General features: G+C 37.7%; 1 protein-coding gene across 1 annotated transcript in view; it reads right to left on the bottom strand.

Annotated features, from left to right (window-relative positions):
- LOC143438427 (uncharacterized) overlaps positions 1-20,027 on the bottom strand; it is a 53,851-nt gene extending 33,824 nt beyond the window's left edge. The window contains exons 1-5 of the mRNA XM_076923978.1: positions 19,559-20,027; positions 10,705-10,819; positions 10,380-10,553; positions 8,628-8,734; positions 5,052-5,145 (exon numbers count right to left, since the gene is read on the bottom strand). Coding sequence (XP_076780093.1) covers positions 5,052-5,145; positions 8,628-8,734; positions 10,380-10,553; positions 10,705-10,819; positions 19,559-19,809 — 741 coding nt within the window. The 5' untranslated portion in view covers positions 19,810-20,027. The remainder of the gene's footprint in view (positions 1-5,051; positions 5,146-8,627; positions 8,735-10,379; positions 10,554-10,704; positions 10,820-19,558) is intronic.
- Positions 20,028-20,421: the final 394 nt, after the last annotated feature.

Below are 20,421 nucleotides of genomic sequence, written 5' to 3' on the forward strand. Positions count from 1 at the left end.
TATACTCAACAAAACTGGAATAACTGGACAAAATGGACAATTTTCTAGACAGATATCAGGTAACAAAGTTAAATCATGAGCAGAAAAATCATCTAAACAGTCCCATAACCCCTAAAGAAATAGCAGCAGCCATCGAAAGTGTACCTACCAAAAAAAAAAAAAAAAAAAAAAAAAAAAAAAAAAGCACAGGATCAGATGGTTTTAGGGCAGCATTCTATCACACCTTAAGGAAGACCTAATACCAATTCTCTTCAAACTATTCCACAAAATAGAAACAGAAGAAACACTACCCAATTTTTTTCTATGAAGTCACAATTACACTCATACCTAAACCACACAAAGACAGAACAAAGAAAGAAAACTTCAGACCAATATTCCTTATTAATATCAAAGCAAAAATACTCAATAAAATTCTTGCAAACCCAATCCAAAAGCATATCAAAATAATCATCCATCATTATCAAGTAGGCTTTATCCCAGGAAAGCAGGGATGGTTCAATATTCAGAAATCCATCAACATAATCCATTATATAAACAAACTCAAAGAAAAAAACCACATGATCATCTTTCTAGATGCTGAGAAAACATGTGAAAAAATTCAACATCCCTTCATGGTAAAAGTCTTACAAAGATCAGGAATTCAAGGCCCATACCTAAACATAGTAAAAGCAATATACATCAAGCCAGGAGCCAACATCAAACTTGAGAGAAACTTGAAGCAATCCCACTAAAATCAGGTACTAGACTAGGTTGCTCACTCTCTCCCTACCTATTCAATATAGTACTGGAAGTCCTAGCCAGAGCAATTAGACAACAAAAGGAAGTCAAAGAGATACAAATAGAAAAGGAAGAAGTCAAAATTTCACTATTTGCAGATGATAAGATAGTGTATTTAAGTGAACCTAAAATGTCCAACAGAGAAATTCTAAACCTGATAAACAACTTCAGCAAAGTGGCTGGATAAAAAATCAACTCAAACAAATCAGTAGCTTTCCTCTAGTCAAAAGATAAACAGGCTGAGAAAGAAACTAGGGAAATGACACCCTTCACAATAGTCACAAATAATATGAAATACCTTTGAGTGAACCTAACCAAGCAAGTGAAAGATCTGTATGACAAGAACATTAAGTCTCTGAAGAAAGAAATGTAAGATGATCTAAGGAGATGTAATGATCTCCCATGCTCCTGGATTGGCAGGATTAATTTAGTAAAAATGGCCATCTTGCCAAAAGCAACCTACAGGTTCAATGCAATCCTCATAAAAATTCCTAATCAATTCTTCATAGATATAGAAAGAGCAATTTGCAAATTCATGTGGAATAACAAAAAAAAAAAAAACAGGATGGAAAGAACTATTCTCAACAATAAAAGAACTTCTGGAGGAATCACTATCTCTAACCTCAAAAAGTACTACAGAGCAATAGTGATTTAAAAAACTGCATGGTATTGGTACAGAGACAGGCAGGAAGATCAGTGGAATAGAACTGAGGATCCAGAAACGAACCCACACACCTATGGTCACTTGATCTTTGACAAAGGAGCTAAAGCCATCCAGTAGAAAAAGGACAGCATTTTCAACAAATGGTTCTGGTTCAACTGGAGGTCACCATGTAAAAGAATGCAAATCAATCCATTCATATCTTCTTGTAGAAAGCTCAAGTCCAAGTGAATAAAGGACCTTCACATAAAACCAGATACACTGAAATTAATAGAATAGAAGATGGGAAGACCCTCGAATACCTAGGCACAGGGGAAAAGTTTCTGAACAGAACACCAATGGCTTATGCTCTAATATCAAGAATTAACAAATGGAACGTCATAAAATTGCAAAGTTTCTGTAAGGAAAAGGACACTGTCAGTTGGACAACATGGCAACCAACAGATTGGGAAAAGATCATTACTAATCCTACAACCAATAGAGAGCTAATATCCAATATGTTGATATTAGAACTCAAGAGATTAGACTCGAGAAAAAAATAACCCCATTAAAAATGTGGTACAGAAGTAAACAAAGAATTCTCAAGGAAGGAACTTCGAATGGCAGAGAAGCACCTAAAGAAATGTTCAATATCCTTAGACTTCAGCGAAAATCAAATAAAAAAAAAAATCCTGAGATTGACCTTACACCAGTTAGAATGGCTAAGATAAAAAACTCAGGTGATAGCAGATGCTGGCGAGGATGTGGAGAAAGAGGAACAGTCCTCCATTGTTGGTGGGATTGCAAGCTCATACAACCACTTTGGAAATCAGTCTGGTGGGTCCTCAGAAAACAGGACATACCATTACCTGAGCACCCAGCTATACTACTCCTTGGTTCACACCCAGAAGATGCTTCAACATATAACAAGGTCATATGCTCCACTATGTTCATGGCTGCCTTATTTATAATAGCAAGAAACTGGAAAAACCCAGATGCTTTCAACAGAGGGATAGATGCAAAAATATGATACATTTACACAATGGAGTATTTCTCAGCTATTAAAAACAAGGAATTTGAGAAATTCTTAGGCCAATGGATTAAACTAGAAAATATCATCCTGAGTGAGGTAACCCAATCACAGAAAAACACACATGGTATGCACTCACTGATAATTGAATATTATCCTCAAAGCTCACAATATCATGGAGTTTATTACTCCATGGGGAGAGCAACAATACCAATCAACCAGAGATCCCAGGGTCTAAATCATCAGGCTGAGAGCACATAGAAAGGAACCCATGGCTCCAACTGTATATGTAAGGGAGGATGGCTTTGTCAGGCATGGAGTGGAAGTACTTGGTCCCATGAAGCCTGGATGCCCAAGTGTGAGGGAATTCATGGGTGGGGAGGTGGGAGTGGAAAAGTGTGTGAGGGCACATCCTCATAGAAGCAGGAAGAGGGTGAATGGGATAGGGGATTCCTGGGTCTGGGGGGATGGGGAAAGGGTATCATATCAGAAATGAAAATAAAATATCCAAATAAAAATAAATATGAAATAAGATAAAAAACTCTATTGCAGATGTCTACTATCTACTGCTTACACTCCTTCTGTCCTCTATTAAATAATCCCAAAATCTTGGGAGGAAAATGAGTGGTATTGATTATAATGCACTCAACAGCTACTGTTCTCTGTATTAATCACCATCTGCAAAAAGAAATTCCTACAATGAGGGTTGAGAGATACACTAATCTATGGGTATAAAGATGGGAGCTTAAGGGACAATTTAGTACAATGATCTTACTGAAAAATAATAGTATTAGGTCTTCCCTATATTTATGACCATGCCAGTCAGAAAGTTTTGGCCTAGTTAACAATATCAGAAACGGATTCCATCTTGCAGAGCGAGTATTAAATCCATGCCATTTATGCCACTATCACACCAGTGAGCATAGCTTGCCAGTTCAATCACTACTAGGCTATTCATTTTAAAATCAAGGTTCAGTGGCATATCTAAGGACTCTTTCTGACACAAAATCACAAAATTTTTCTTGTGTCAAAACTTCAAGTTTCTCTATTCTAGCTCCCGAATTTACATCCATGAGCTAAATTTTGTAGATGGATAGATGGCGTGAGGTAAATATTTTCAATCTGTAAGTATTATATATATATATATATATATATATATATATATATATATATATATATATACAATATATAAGTGTGGTCTTTACACCTTCCCAGCTTTGCCAAATTGCCTTGGGACTTCTGTAAACGCCAAGTGACCAAAAATCAGGTTTAATTTTCTGGGCTCTCAATTGTATCCTACCAGTCTACAAGCCATTATTAGAGTCTCTTCCTCATTAGATTTTGAACAGGAAATTTGAAGATAAGACATTAAATGTAATTAATTAATTTTCTTTTTTATTAAATAATTTAACATTTGCATCATTTCCAATGTTAGAATTAACTTACCATTTTCTGAAAAAACACTATATTTGATGCTACTGCAAATGGAATTTTTGTAATTTCATTCTTTCTGCTGTGCAAAAAGAAAACTGATTTCTACAATGAGGTTATATACAGTTAATTTTCCAAACTCCTAATTAGTTCAGAAGTGTCTTTATATAATATATATCCATATATTACATATATGGATATATAAATTAATTAATGAATTAATGTGCTTAATTCCTATATGCCATGTTATATTATCCATAAATAAACACATTTATTCATTTTTATTAGATATATTCTTTATTTACATTTCACATGTTATCCTGTTTCCTGGTTTTCACCTCAGAAACTCCCTATCCCTTCCCATCTACTCCTGTTTCTTCAAGGGTGTTCCCTACCCACCCATGAAATGAAGGTACATCATACCAAAACTTTCTACAATGAGGTTATATATATTTAATTTGACAACTGATCACCATTCAGGAAATGATCCCATATCCATAAATATATGACCAGCAGTAATCAGATTCAGAAAGATACTTAATAATGGACAAGAACATGGAGAAAAATGAGGAGGAATAGAAACATGGGGGAAATGAAAGAGGAGACATGAAGTTGGGAAGGGATCCCAAAGATATGTTGGCTGTCAAGAATGGGAGTATATGCTTTAAAAAATTATCCATATGTGTGAGATTCACAAATAATAGATAACATCCATTTTAATGTTATTAGAATTTTAGGGTTATTAGCCCTCTAACAGCATACATGCATATGTATGCATATATGTATGTTTGCATGTATGTATGTCCGTGTGTATGTATTTTAGACAGACAAGATAGTTTCATGGGTATAGGTAGCTGACACCAAGCGTGATAAGAACACACAGAGTATGAGGAGAGAAACAAGTCCTGCAAGTTGTCACTATTCCATACTCAATGGGGCAGTCCTATGACAACACACATCTGATTAGCTAAATTTAATTTTTAAAAAGTATCATTTTTAAATTGTTAATTTATTCATTGTTACATTTCTATGCATTGGAGTTTTGCTTGTATGTATCTCTGCAGAGTGAATATGCCTGCTATTGCTCATGGGATGTTTTTCATGGTGCCTCAAGTATTCCTGTACAACCTTACTTGACAAAGAAAAATAATATTCTGAGTACAACTGACTTACCAAACTTGTACCATCCAACATCACCTGAGGCTGTTCTGAATCTTCTGTTGGGGGTTCTGGTTGTACTTTTATCTTCAGGTTGCCAAGTTTCAGTCTAAAAACCATATTTTAAAATAATTATACTCAAAGATCAACTTTTACAAAACAGAGTTCCTGAAAGGTGCAGATAGTTTTCTAAAATTATTCAAATGAATGTTTTGGTAATCATCATTTTTTTTAGCTGGGCTTGAAAATTTTGCCAAGATAAAATATACAAGATGTAAAGAATAATTGCCTATGCTAATTCTGGGAGAAGTCCCTGGTTTGTAAAAACTTGACAATTACAATCTTCATTCAGTTTTTCCATATAGATCCTAGCTTTTCAGGTCTATATAAATTAACTAACACTAGAATCTTTCATTGTGTACAATATAGTAAAAAGTGTGACAGAGAAGCATAGTTCTGCTGATGTTTCCCTATGTTAACTAATGGTTTTCACATTTACATTAAAGATATGCACAATACTAGGAAGATATCTCTCTCAATCTCCCTCCTACAACCCTCTCTCTTTATGTGAGTGGGTGTGTGAGTGTGTGTGTGAGTGAGTGTGCCTGTGTGTGTGTGTATTAAGTGTAAAGATAAACTTTTGTTTTCTATTTATTCCTGTCTGAGCTGTCCAAGTACTTATTCAGGCTGATAAAAATCTTAAGGCTATCCCCATTTGTCAAGTTTATGACTTTTGAGAATGTTAGGGTACTTGCCTTCAACCCAACATTAAAAATAGAAGAAACTAAAGAAAGCAGTCAGAAAACTGAGGAGAAAAAAAGTACTTTCATTTAATATGGCATTTAAAAGGGAAATGAATATAACAGGTTTAGATAAATAATCCTTATGCTGTTTATTTAATATCAAATACTAATGTATAGAGTTCCAAATACATGCTTTAAAGAAATTCTGATATTAAAAATCTTCAGCTGGGATATAAAATCAACTCAAACAAATCAGTAGCCTTCCTCTACTCAGGGATAAAAAGGCTGTGAAAGAAATTAGGAAAATGATACCCTTCACAACAGTTACAAATAATATAAAATATCTAGGAGTGAATTTAACCAAGCAAGTGAAAAATCTGTATGAAAAGAACCTCAAGTCTCTGAAGAATGAAATCGAAGAAGATCTCAGAAAATGGAAAGATCTCCCATCCAGGATTGGCAGGATTAATTTAGTAAAAATGGCCATCTTGCCAAAAGCAATCTACAGATTCAATGCAATCCCCATCAAAATTCCAAATCAATTCTTCATAGAGATAGTAAGAGCAAATTGCAAATTCATTTGGAATAACAAATAAACCAGGACAGCAAAAACTATTCTCAACAATAAAAGAACTTCTGAGGGAATCACCATCCTTGACTTCAAACTGTACTATAGAGCAATAGTGATAAAACTGCATGGTATTGGTACAGAGACAGGCAGATGATCAGTGGAATAGAATTGAAGATCCAGAAATGAACCCACATACCTATGGTCACTTGATCTTTAACAAAGGAGCTAAAACCATCCAGTGGAAAGAGGACAGCATTTTCAACAAATGGTGCTAGTTCAACTGGAGGTCAACATGTAAAAGAATGCAAATCGATCCATTCTTATCCCCTTATACAAAGTTCAAGTCCAAGTGGATAAAGGACCTTCACATAAAACCAGATACACTGAAACTAATAGAATAGAAGGTGGGAAGACCTTCGAATACCTAGGCACAGGGGAAAAGTTCCTAAAGAAAACACCAATGGCTTATGCTCTAAGATTAAGAATTGACAAATGGGACTTCATAAAATCGCAAATTTTCTGTAAGGCAAAGGATATTGTCAACAGGACAAAACAGCAACCAACAGATTGGGAAAAACATATTACCAATCCTACATCCTATAGATGGCTAATATCCAATATATACAAAGAACTCAAGAAATTAGACTCCAGACAACCAAATAACCCTATTTAAAAATTGGGGTAAACAAAGAATTCTCAACTGAGGAAATTCAAATGGCCAAGAAGCACCTTAAGAAATGTTCAACATCCTTAGTCATCAGTGAAATGCAAATCAAAACAACCCTGAGATACCACCTCACACCAGTCAGAGTGGATAAGATCAAAAACTCAGGTGATAGTAGATGCTGGAGATGATGTGGAGAAACAGGAACACTCCTCCACTGTTGGTGAGATTGCAAGCTGGTACAACCACTCTGGAAATCAGTCTGGCAGTTCCTCGGAAAATTGGACATATTACCGGAGGATCCAGCTATACCACTCCTGGGAATATACCCAGAAGATGCTCCAACATATAACAAGGATATTAGCTCCCCTATGTTTATAGCAGCCGTATTTATAACAGCCAGAAGCTGGAAAGAACCCAGATGTCCTTCAACAGAGGAATGGATACAAAAAAATGTGGTACATTTACACAATGGAGTATTACTCAGCTATTAAAAACAATGACTTTGAGAAATTCTTAGGTAAATGGATGGAATTAGAAAATATCATCTTGAGTGAGATAATCCAATCACAAAAGAACACACATGGTATTTGCTCTCTGATAAGTGGATATTAGCCCAAAAACCTTGAAATAGCCAGATTCAACTCACAGAACACATGAAGCTCATGAAGAAGGAAGACCAAGTGTGGACGCCTTGGTCCTACTTAGAAGCAGTAACAAAATACTCAAGGGAGCAAATATGGACACAAAATGTGGGACAGAAACTGAAGGAGGGGCTGTCTTGAGACCATTCCACCTGCACATTCATCCCATGTGCAATCACCAAATGTAGACACTGATGTGGATGTCAGGAAAAGCATGCTGATAGGAGCCTGATATAGCTGTCTCCTTAGAGGTCTAACAGATTCTGATATATTCAGATGCAGATGCAATGAACCATTGATCTGATCAAGGGGTTCCCAATGGAGGAGTTAGAGAGAAGACTGAAGAGGATAAAAGGGATTGTGGCCCCATGAGGAGACCAACAAAACCAACCAACCAGAGCTCCCCAGGGTCCAAACCACCGGACTGGGAGCACATAGGGAGGGACACATGACTCCTTCTGTATATCTAAGGGAGGATGGCCTTGTCAGCCATAAGTGGGAAAGGAGATCCTTGGTCCCATGAAGGCTGAACACTGAGTGTGGGTGGGGGATTCGAGAGGTGGAGTGGGAATTGGTGGGTAGGTGGGGCAATATCCTCATAGAAGCAGGAGAAGGGGGATGGAATAAGGGTTCCTGGGTGGGGTGGGGAATGGGGCCAAGGGATAAAATCTGAAATGTAAATATAATATCCAATAAAAAATAGAAAAATACAAATCTTCAGCTAATATAAACAACAAATAGAATCAGATTATGAATGAAAATCTTTGTCCCATAGAGAAATTACTGCTGAATCTGTATATACACTTTTTAATTTTGATAATTGCTTCTCTATCTATTGATACTATGTGTTGATATCCTAAATAATATATTGATTTGTTCTTCATATCAATTTATTGCCTCAGACACGACTGATTGTACCCGTTATAGAATACTACAAAGTCAGAAAAATAACAGAATTAGCAACTTTACCTCTTCAATTCATCAACTTTCAGTATCTGGTCTCTCTTGTCTACTAAAAAGTTTGCCAGGCTTTCGTTGTTTCTTAATCGAGCCAGAGTATATGGCGTAAAATTATCCTATGGAAAAACAATAGTTGATAACTCTGAGAACTTGATATCTCTCAAAATAATGGACAATCCCGTGGAAGACTTGATGGAGCTCCCTTCTCCTGAGGGTCAGTGAGCCACAGTCTTGCCCTTCTTACCCCAGAGTGCTCTTATACTTGTTGCTCTTCCCTTTGTACAGCCTCTGCCTGCCTGCTGAGAGCTGCCTACAAATCCTGTCCTCCTGACACTCATTTGAGTGTGAAAAGGTCACCTGAGCTTGGCTTTTTCCCTGGCATTACCATGGTATGTGAGTCATGTGATTGCTCCTTGCTAAACCAAAGCTCCTTGAGGATGGAGCCCTCGTTTATACCTCTAATACCCCAGACATTAAACCATAGTGGAAATGTTCCCAGTATTTCCTTTGAGTGATGAGTTAAATTGCATCTCTGGGAGAGGGTTTAATCCTTCATATTACAAACTATATTTAGTTTACCAGAATACCATGCCTCATGTGAACACTATGTTCATCTGTTAGAAAAAATGTTATAATCCTGAGCACAATAAGACCAGTATGGAAGAAATATCATGACATGCATAATCCTCCGTACATGGTGACTTTGTGGCAAACATACAGAACTTCACTGAAAGCATTACAGAAACAACTGCATTCCCACCAGGCTATGGAAGCAACTCTTTAGTTTCTACTTATGTTATTAGGAACCCATGGCAGACATGCAAGTGGCTCACTGAGACATAAGTTGTGAACTAAATGATACAGGCATCAAATGTACTCTGATATCTTATGAACAATGGATCTGTGCCATTTTCCCACCTACAGGACAGTGAATCTTTTATCTTTAAGAACTCTCAATGTCTCGGATACAAAAATTTACTTAAAAATTTTTTAGGCCAGTTTCTTTAGTTACTAAAGGTACAAACGATGGCTCCATCCTCAAGGAGCTTTGGTTTAGCAAGGAGCAATCACATGACTCTAATACCATGGTAATGCCAGGGAAAAGCCAAGCTCAGGTGACCTTTTCACTCTCAAATGTGTGTCAGGAGGACACATTTGTAGGCATTTTAAGGTTATTTCCAAGCAAAATATAAATCAGATGTTAAAATGAAACTGTTTATCAATACAAAGTCTGCTAACTGTCTATGTGGTCATTTTAGAACAATGAAAACCACTAACTGACTGCATGTGGAATAATGCATGACTTTAGTCCCAGCATTTGGGAAGCAGAGACTCAGTCTCGGAAATCCAGGGATATACAGAAAAACAGGCAAACAGGCAGACAGGCAGACAAACAGACAAACAGACAAAGAGACAAAGAGATAGGAACTTAGCTGCTAGCAAGTTCAATGAACAATGCTTAACAAGAAGATATTTTTCTTTTCAATAATCATAAGGCTTGCACCTGCTCCTATAATTAACTTCATCCAGCTTACAGATATGCAAAGTGAATGGGATTGCATAAGAGCTGAAAATTGTTTTTAAAAACCACCTTTAACTATTAAAATAAAATACCATTTTAAAGATTGTTATAAATTACACAACATAGTCTCATCAAATAATATACTTATAAAGGTTCTATCATGGTTTTCACATGCAAATAAGTAATTTAAAGCACATGCAGTGAAAATAATCTGTAAATCAAAGCTGTGTGGTCTGTACCTTGTTCCTTATACTGATGTCAGCATGGTGTTCCAGGAGTATGTCAGCCATTGAGGTGTTGTTATACCAAACAGTATAGTGCAGAGCAGTGTTCCCATGGTTGTCCTTGGTATTTGGATAAGCACCATGATCTAGTAAAATTGACGCGCATTCTCCATTCCCATACTGTGAAGTCTATGGGTAGTACATCAAGAAATAAATAGAAAAGATGAAAAACATGAAAATTTCACATATTTCACTAACCATTTGCATTTAGCTGACATCATTTTATTCCCCAAATTCCCATCAAATCTGTGTCACACTAAAACTCTTGGGTGATGTCTACCTTAATTAGTGCTGTGCAGTTTTCACTGTCACGGAGATCAATGTCACAATTCCACTGTATTAAGAGGTCAACTACAACGGGATGGCCATGTGCACAGGCATAGTGCAACATTGTTCTGTGAAAATGAAGACATTTTAAGAATTTTTACAACCCTTCCAGTCTCCACCCGTGCCCAGAGAGGTCACATGACACCAGCTCTGTACCATATTTCCCAAAATCCAGAGGAAGCTGGACTCCCAGGAGCTCTAAGACACCCAGGAACCACAGGATCTCAGAAGCCAGGGCACACCAGGATGTTAGGATCCCAGAAGTATCCTGACTCCCAGGAGCTATCCAGGGTCTCACAATCACAGGATCACAGAGACAGTTGGACTCTGACAAGTTCTGACACAAGCAAGATAATAGGATAGACTTCTCCAGTAAGAGATAGTGAATGAACGTAGCATTAGAGATAACCAGGTGGCAAAAGGCAAGTACAAGAACATAAGTAAGAAAAATCAAGGTTACATGTCATCATCAGAACCTAGTTGTCCCACCATAACAAGTCCTGAGTATCCCATGACACCAGAAAAGCAAGATTCAGATATAAAGTAACTTCTCAGGATGATGATAGAAGACTTTAAGAAGGATCTAAACAACTCCCTGAAAGAAATACAAAAGAACACAGGTTAAACAGGTACAAGCCCTTAAAGAGGAAACACAAAAATCCCTTAAAGAATTACAAGAAAACACAACCAAACAGGTGAAGGAATTGAACAAAACCATCTAGGACATAAAAATGGAAGTAGAAACAAAAAAGAAATCACAAAGGGAGACTACCAGGAGATAGAAACCCTAGGAAAGAGATCAGGAGTCATGGATGCAAGCATCACCAACAGAATACAAGACATAAAAGACAGAATCTCAGATGCAGAAGACACCATAAAAAGCCTTGCCACAACGATTAAAGGAAATACAAAGTACAAAAACTCCTAACCCAAAACATCCAGGAAACCACAATAAGAAGACCAAACCTAAGGCTAATAGGTACAGGTGAGAGTGACGATTCGCAAATAAAAGGGCCAGTAAATATCTTCAACAAAGTTATAGAAGAAAACTTCCTTAACCTAAAAAAGAGATGCCTATGAACATTAAATAAGCTTACCGAACTCCAAATATACTAGACAAGAAAAGAAATCCCTCCTGTCACATAACAATCAAAATACCAATAGCACAAACAAAGAAAGTATATTAAAAGCCATAAGGGAAAATGGTCAAGTAACTTATAAAGGCAGACCTATCAGAATTACACCAGACTTCTCACCAGAGAGTATAAAAGCCAGAAGATTCTTGACAGATGTCATACAGACCCTAAGAGAAGACAAATGCAAGGCCAGGCTACTATGCTCAGCAAAACTCTCAATCAACATAGATGGATAAACCAAGATATTCCATGACAAAACCAAATTTACACAATATCTTCCCACAAATCCAACCCTACAAAGGATAATAGAGGGAAACCTCCAACACAAGGAGGGAAATTATGTCCTAGAACAAGCAAAAAAGTAATGTTCTTCCAACAAACCCAAAAGAAGATAGCCACACAAATAAAACTCCACCTCTAACAACAACAACAAAAAAAACGGGAAGCAACGATCGCTTTTCCTTAGTATCCCTTAACATCAATGGACTCAATTCCCCAATAAAAAGCCATAGACTAATGGACTGGATATGTCAACAGTATCTAACATTTTGCTTCATACAAGAAATGCACCTGAGTTACAAAAATAGAAACTATCTCAGAATAAAAGGCTGGAAAACAATTTTCTAAGCAAATGGTCCCAAGAAACATGCCTGAGTAGCCATTCTAATATGGAATAAAACAGACTTTCAAACAAAAGTTATCAAGAAAGATAAGCATGGACACCTACTCATCAAAGCAAAGATCAACCAAGATGAAATCTCAATTCTGAACATCTATGCTCCAAATGCAAGGGCACCCACATTCACAAAAGAAAGTTTACTAAAGCTCAAGGTACACATTGCATCTCAAAAAATAATAGTGGGAGACTTCAATACCCTACTCTCAGCAATGGAGAGATCATGGAACCAGAAACTAAACAGAGACACAATAAAACTAACAGAAGTTATGAACCAAATGGATTTAGCAGATATTTATAAAACATTTCATACAAAAACAAAAGAATATATCCTTTTTTCAGAACTTCATGGTACCTTCTCCAAAATTGACCATGAAATTGGTCAAAATTGGTCATGAAACGGGCCTCAACAGATACAAGAAGACATAGTATTTTCTGAGGTCCTAGCTATACTACTTCTGGGTATACACCCAAAAGATGCTCTAACAAATAACAAACACACATGCTCCTCTATGTTCATAGCAGCCTTATTTATAATAGCCAGAAGGTGGAAAGAACCCAGATGTCCTTCAATAGAGGGATGGATACAGAGAATGTGATACATTTACACAATGGAGTATAACTCAGCTATTAAAAACAATTAATTTATGAAACTCTTAGCAAAATGATGGAACTAGAAATTAGCATCCTGAGTGAGGTAACCCAGTCACAAAAGAACACAGATGGTAATGTGCTGATTGATAAGTGGGACATGATCCCAAAAGCTTACAATACCCAAGACATAACTCACAGACCCCATGAAGCCCATGAAGAAGAAATAGCAAAATGTGGGTGCATCAGTCCTTCTTAGGAGGAGTAACAAAATACTCACTGGAGAAAATTTGGGGATAATTTGTGGAGCAGAGACTGGAAGAGAGACTGTTCAGATAGTGCCCTACCTGGGGATCCATCCCAGGTGCAGTCAACAAATGCAAACACTGTTGTGGATGTCAGGAAGTGCATGCTTGCAGGGGCCTGATATACCTGTCTCCTGAGAGGCTCTGCCAGAGCCTGACAGATACAAAGGCAGATGCTAGTATATAACCATTGAACTGATTACAAGGTCCCCAATGGAGAAGTTAGAGAGAAGACTGAAGGAGTTGAAGGGGCTTGCAGCCCCATCGGGAGAGCAACAATACCAACCAACCAGGGCTCCCAGGGTCTAAACAGCTAGCATGGGAACACGCATGGAGGACCCATGGCTCCAGCTGTATACATAGTGAAGGATGGCCTTGTCAGGCATCAGTGGGAGAGGAGGTCCTTGGTCTATTAAAGGCTGGATGCCCCAGTGAGGGGGAGTTCGAGGGTTTCAAGGTGGGAGTGTGTGGATGGGAGGGGGAATACCCTCATAAAAATAGGAGAAGGGAGAATGGGATAAGGAGATTCTGGGACAGAGTGAATGGTGTTCACATTTGAAATGTAGATAAATAAAGTATTCAATGATTAAAAAAACAAAATGAAAAAACAACAACAACAACAAAAACCTGATAATGGAACTGGTTATATAGTCAAGCAACTGAGACTTTTGGAAGCAATTTAAGATTACCCATACTACTGGGATACCTTATAATTGTCAAAAACAAGGGACTGTGGAAGGGGGTCATGGAACTCTAAAACAATATCTTCATAAAATAAAAAGGGGGACGTATATCACCCTACACCACAATTTTATTTAAATCATGATCTTTTTATTTTAAATTTTTTACAAAAAATTTGGATGCTAAGGAACTATTTGCTGAGTGTCTATGGCACTCAACAACTAGGTATACTTATGCATAGGTGAAAGGGAAGGATCCACTTACTGGCATACGGCATGATCCTGATCAGCTATTTAATATGGGGAACAGGACATGTTTGTGTTTTTTCTGCAGGAAGCTGAAGGATCAGAGTGGCTGCTAGAGCGATGGGTGGGACACACTGATGTCCAGACAAAGAATGATGCTGACCTGTGAGCTTGCTGCGTGTCCTGACAATGGTGACTGGGAAGCTGTATTGGACATATGTTCCTGACCCACCTCTGCTTTACCTATACTCCTGATGGGAAAACCTGACTTGGAACAGAGAATCAAAAAGAGAAATTGGGCTGCTTGCCATGAATACGACATTGGCCAAGGACAAGGAAGTGGGCTTCAGGCAGGGAACTGACATTAGACTAGAGCAATGAAGTAATTTCAGGCAGGAATCTAAATCTTAGGCTACAACAAAGAAGTAATCTCAGGCAGGAATCTAAATACTAGGCTGGAAAAAAGAAAGTAGGCTTCAGACATGAAAATGACTTTGGGCTAGTACAGGAAAGTAGGCTCAGATACTGTGGTCATCCAGATAAGCACTTAGAAACAGTGATCACAGGGTTCTTCACAGAACTTTGTTTATTGCCATGCTGGTTCTTTGACTATATTTATTGTCTTTTTTGTTCCTTGATTATTTGCATCTATTTTATTGCTAGTTTCTCAACATAGAACAGACCTTAATACTTGCATGTAATTAAAATGTTATAAAAGCAAAAAGGATGGGGGGATGGGGTAGGAGTTTTCTAGGGAGGGGAAAAGGAGAAAGGAGATTGCATCTGAAATGTAAATAAATAAAATATTTTTAAAAAGAATTTTTACAAAACAATGTCAAAACCACACGATTATTCATGCAATTATAAACATTATTAGCATGTAATTAATTTTCTTTTGATGTAGAAACAATATATATCTGCTCTTAGCACACAATTCCTTAAGTTAGGGCAACCAATTCAGAGATTTTTTTTTTTTACTTGCACTGTTAAAAACATGGCACATACTTCCTGCACAGGAGGCAAGGATGGCACCACGGAGCTGAATGCCAGCTGTCTTAGGTTTCCATTGCTGTGACAAAACAACATAACCAAAGACACCAGGGGAGAGAAACATGAGATGGCCCTGATAGAGACTTTAAACATCCCTCTGATGATTTCCAAGCCAAGCCTCCATCCACTGCATTACCCTCAACATTCTTATCTTCCAAGCCCCTACAAAACAGCTCACCAAGCATTGAACACTCAGTTGCTTTTCTTAAACAATATTTCAAAATCATTCTGCCATCCTCCCAAAAAATATGGTCAGCTCTATCATGTCAATCCCCCACTATAATTGTACCACATTTTCTTAGTTATGATTTCCTTTGCTGGAATGAAAGACCATGACTAAAGCAACCTGGGGGTGAATTGGCATATTTCACTCACAGTTCCAGATAAGAGTTCATCTCCAAAAGCAGTGAGGGCCGGAAGTCAAACAGGGCAGGAACCTGCAGGCAAGAGCTGATCATGCAGGTCATGGGAGTGTTGCTTACTAGCTTGTTCCTCATCTTTCTTATGGAACCCAGAACCACAAGAACAGGGATGGCACCACCCACAATGGGTTTGGGTCTTCACCATCCATCACTAATTAAGAAACTGCAATATAGGATTGCCTACGGCCATGTCTTATGGAGACTTTTTTTTTTTTTTTAGTTTAGGTTCCCTCCTCTCAGATGACTTTAGCTTGTGTCAGGTTGACCTAAAACGATCCAGCACACTTGGCCAAAGCAACCTTTCTGAATTAAAACTTACCTCAATTTGGACCCAAAGCTTGCCTTAAACTCTGTTGCTAGACATTGTATTATTATCTCGATACCTAAACCCCTCAGTCATAAAATGGGGATCAAAATACACTCATCTCATAAGTCACAGAGGAATTAATCAACACACATGCAAATCATTTAGAGCAGTTTCTGCCATGAAACTGCTCAGTATTTAGATACTTGGGTATTTTTGCTTTGAGGCACGGTCTTGCTATAGGTAAAGAGAATATGGTAATAGCAAATTGTATCTGAAAAATAACTTTTGATTTATAAATCTTCAGCTAAAGCAAAACCAGGACTCAAATGAGAAAATACAGATCATTTTATTCATTACTTAAATGTATACAGTGTGCAGAAATGAGAGGTTTCAATGATTAATGAATAGGAGATTTTGATACTGCTATAATTTTTCAAAATAGCTACTCTTTATAATTTCCTAATTTTAGAAATATTGTTAACTGAAAGGAAAGAGGTAGAGGTTCAGTTAGACTTGAGGCCTATTTCTCTAAACTTTCTACACAGGGCAGAAAATCTGTACAGGGTGAGAGGCATTTACAGGTCATAGAATAAATGTGATACCTACATAATAGAGAATCAATGTTTATTTGGTGAATTACTGTGTAAAAAGAATAAATAAGGTTGAGGAGTTCAGTGTTTTACATTTAATAATCGTGAAGATTCTGATAAATTTAATTAATGATTTTATTAATTATAACTAACAACTCATAAATCAAGAAATGGGTGAGATTGAACTTACAGTTATTTTATCAGCAAGCTGTAGGAGGTATAAAGTAACACTGTCAATAATCATTCTCTTCCCCTAATGTGAGAAAATTGTCTCAACAAATGGGTCCATGAAGTTAAGTGCAAAACCTCTGCATTTGCATTTGTATGTCCAATGGTTTTATTTTATTTTATTTTTATTTTATTTTCATGTGTGAGTGTGTGTGAATGTGTGTATGGTGTATGTGTGAGCATGTGTACAATATGTGTGTGTATGTACATGTATGTATGTGGGGAAGTGTTTCTGTGTTTCTTGTGTTAATATGTGTAGGAGTGTGTGCCTGTGTGTGTGCCTGTGCATGTGCATGTGAGCATGTGTGTGTGTGTGTGTGTGTGTGTGTGTGTGTGTGTGTGTACAGGTGTACCTATGTATTTCCTGGAAGAAAAATGTTAGCTAATCTTTAAGTCTCTATTTTATTATCTTCAACTCAAGGCCCATAGTCATGGAAAGGTTTTCATTTAAATAGTTACAATATGGGTCATTCACCTAGAACCAGAGCCTTAACTGAGGAATTCTGTACATCAGGTTTGTTGTGGGGATGTCTATAGGGTATTTTCTTGTTAACTGTAGAAGGACACACTACAGGTACCAATGTTCCATAGGCTGAGTAATGAGAGCTAACTATGAGCAGTTTGCTTTTGTTTCATTCCTTTCTTGTCTGTGGATGTGGTGTGACCAGATCCTGACTCTGATTTCCCCACTATGATGAACTATAACCTAGAACTGTAAGCCAAATACCCCCTTTTCTCCAGTATGTTGCTTTGTCAGGGTGTTTGATCTAACAGAAATGAAGCCATGGAAATAGTAAAATAACCCTTAGTTTTGTGATGCATACCTGATGTTCAAGATAAAATACAAAATGTACCAGAGATATAAAGAAGACAATGGCCAGTGAAAAATATAGAGAGCATTATGCAGACTCTGTAAGAAGGAATGAAGTTGTCACAGAGTATGCCAATTGGATTTTCAAACTGCCGGTATTCATATATGGACGCATATAACCATTTGGTGTTTACCAAGCATAATGAGAGGTAAATGATCATCCTGTCCAAAAATTTCCAACATGCAAATGCACATGACTTTATAAAGCTCATACTTATGCTCTTGTGCCTATATTTATAATTTCCTGATTTCAGGAAGCCACTTTTGGTTTTTCCGTGAGTATCTCTGATTTTTTTTTTCAACTTATCTCTAACCTAAACTTTTGTCTTCCTCCTATTCTAGGCGAAGCACTATACATGATTCATGTATCTCAGCTTTAAAATTTTTTATAAGGTTTCCAAAATTAATGAGCATATTTAAGACAGATATGCAGTTTGAAGTCATTTTGCCTTCTCGATATTATGACTGCAGTCATTAAACCTCTTGAAGGAAAACTTGTATAAATGGAAAGAAAACCTGCATTTGAGATAAACATATTCAATGTCTTAGTTTCAGAAAACTTCAACTAAAATGATGATGTCTAATTATTTATATGTAACAAACCTGTACATATATAATAATATGATTGCATAATAAACTTTCAGTTTTGCATTAAGATCTATTCTTTACTTCTAAAGGCATTAACTGCTTTTAGAATACATTAATATAAAGTATAAATAGTATACAATAATTATTATGTGAAAAATAGTTATGAACTTGCCTGTTACAAGAAATATTTTATTACCAATAAATGTATAATAATACTCTCCATGTGTTTATGGCAGAATTCACAGATAAAGAAAAAATTAAGGTGCCATCTAACAAGGATGACATATTGGATATGAATTCTTTGGAATATACAGATTGAGAAAAATGAAGGTAACAACCCACCCTACAAGAAAGAGCTGAGGGAAAACCAAAAGTACTGTACAGTTTGCAGATGATGAAAAACACAAAAAATATCAAAGAGTGAAGGGGACGCAGCATGTGTGTCTCTCCACTGGCCGAGGAGAGCTAAGCATTCCAAAAGATAAACCATGTGGTCCTGAATTTCTGCCCTGGGCTGCATGATAAGACCATAGTTTCCAGAAGCCTGGATATCAGCTAGAGACAGCCTTTGAAAATGACTCCAGAGATTAATGTTAGCATAGCAGGAGTTCATGTACACTTTCCGTATACGTGATTCTCTGTATACTTCCCGTAGGTGAACTCAGACGCCAAACTGAAAGCATGGTTATTACCATTAAGTGAGAGTTACTTTGGAGCACTGAAGGAATGAAATTTAATGACATGAACATATCAACCTACTATAGAGCCTTGGAAAGAAAGAGGTACATCAGACAGTCACGTGAAAGAGGAAGGCTGGATATCAAAACATAAAGAAATTCAAGAATCATGCGAGTTGAGTGGTGAACAGTTCGAGGTCAGTAGCGCCCCCACCCCCACCCCGCATTCATGGAACAGTAGAATAACTGCCAAACTCAGAGATTAGCACCTTTGATTCCCAAGACATCTTAATGACAAAGGTCAACATACTAGTCACCAGAACTGAAGGCATTGGCAGTTCCCTCCTCCCTAGTTTTCTGGGCTACTTAGGAAAGCTGACACATCTTTCTCCACTCCACTCCCAACCTCTGCCTTGGCCCTGACTCCCAGTCCCAGTTACCTGCCATTCCTGTCTCGGTCATTGACCTCATTTTTTCCAAGTATGAGTCTGCTCTGAATCGTGGCAACAGCACCCCGGCTCGCAGCCTTGTGGATCTTTCCAAAAGCTTTGTAGCTTTTGAGCTTTTTGAAGGAGTGGAGGGCAATAGCATCCCAGCACTGCCCATCAGAGCCCAGGAAGGACTCCCTCTGGCTGATTGGGGAGGCAGAGAAAGAATGCCTTTGGTTCCCATTACCAAAGAACTTCTTCATGTTGTAGCTCCCCCACCCAACCACCCGAAGTCACCTGACCCCTGACCCTCCACCTTGGTTGTTGGCCACCCTCAACCAACACACTGTTATATATCAAAAGGAAGCCAAGTGGGTTTTGTCACCACCACCACCACGACAAAGCACCCACAAAGCAAGCTCAGTAGGATAGAGTCCATGCAGCACAGGTACTGTTAACTGAAGTCCTTCCAACTGTTGCCAAGCAACGCATCAGAACACAGGCATGCGAACGCTGACCAATTGGAACGCCTGGATCAAACTACTATGATAGGAGTTGTCAGTGTGCTTGCTGTTTATGCTCATGGCCTGATCTGGGAAATTGGATTACCAGCTCAGTCTAGCCTTGGATCTGAGAAACCACACATTCACTGGGGTCTGCTGGAGCCTGCTGGAGCCAGCACTGGTTTAGTCTCCAAGAGCAATTTCCTAAAACCCTGTCAGTCAAGCTGCCCTTTCTTTGACTTCCTTCCCAAGGAAAAAGAAAGCCACTGTGCCCCCACTGTTGTCCATGGGGATTTAGCAGGAGCCATTAGGCAAGTAAGACGACTTTGGTGACTCCAAACACATTGACCTTATTTTGCGGTTTTGGTTTGT

This window comes from Arvicanthis niloticus, chromosome 25 (assembly GCF_011762505.2).
Source record: "Arvicanthis niloticus isolate mArvNil1 chromosome 25, mArvNil1.pat.X, whole genome shotgun sequence".
NCBI lineage: Eukaryota > Metazoa > Chordata > Mammalia > Rodentia > Muridae > Arvicanthis > Arvicanthis niloticus.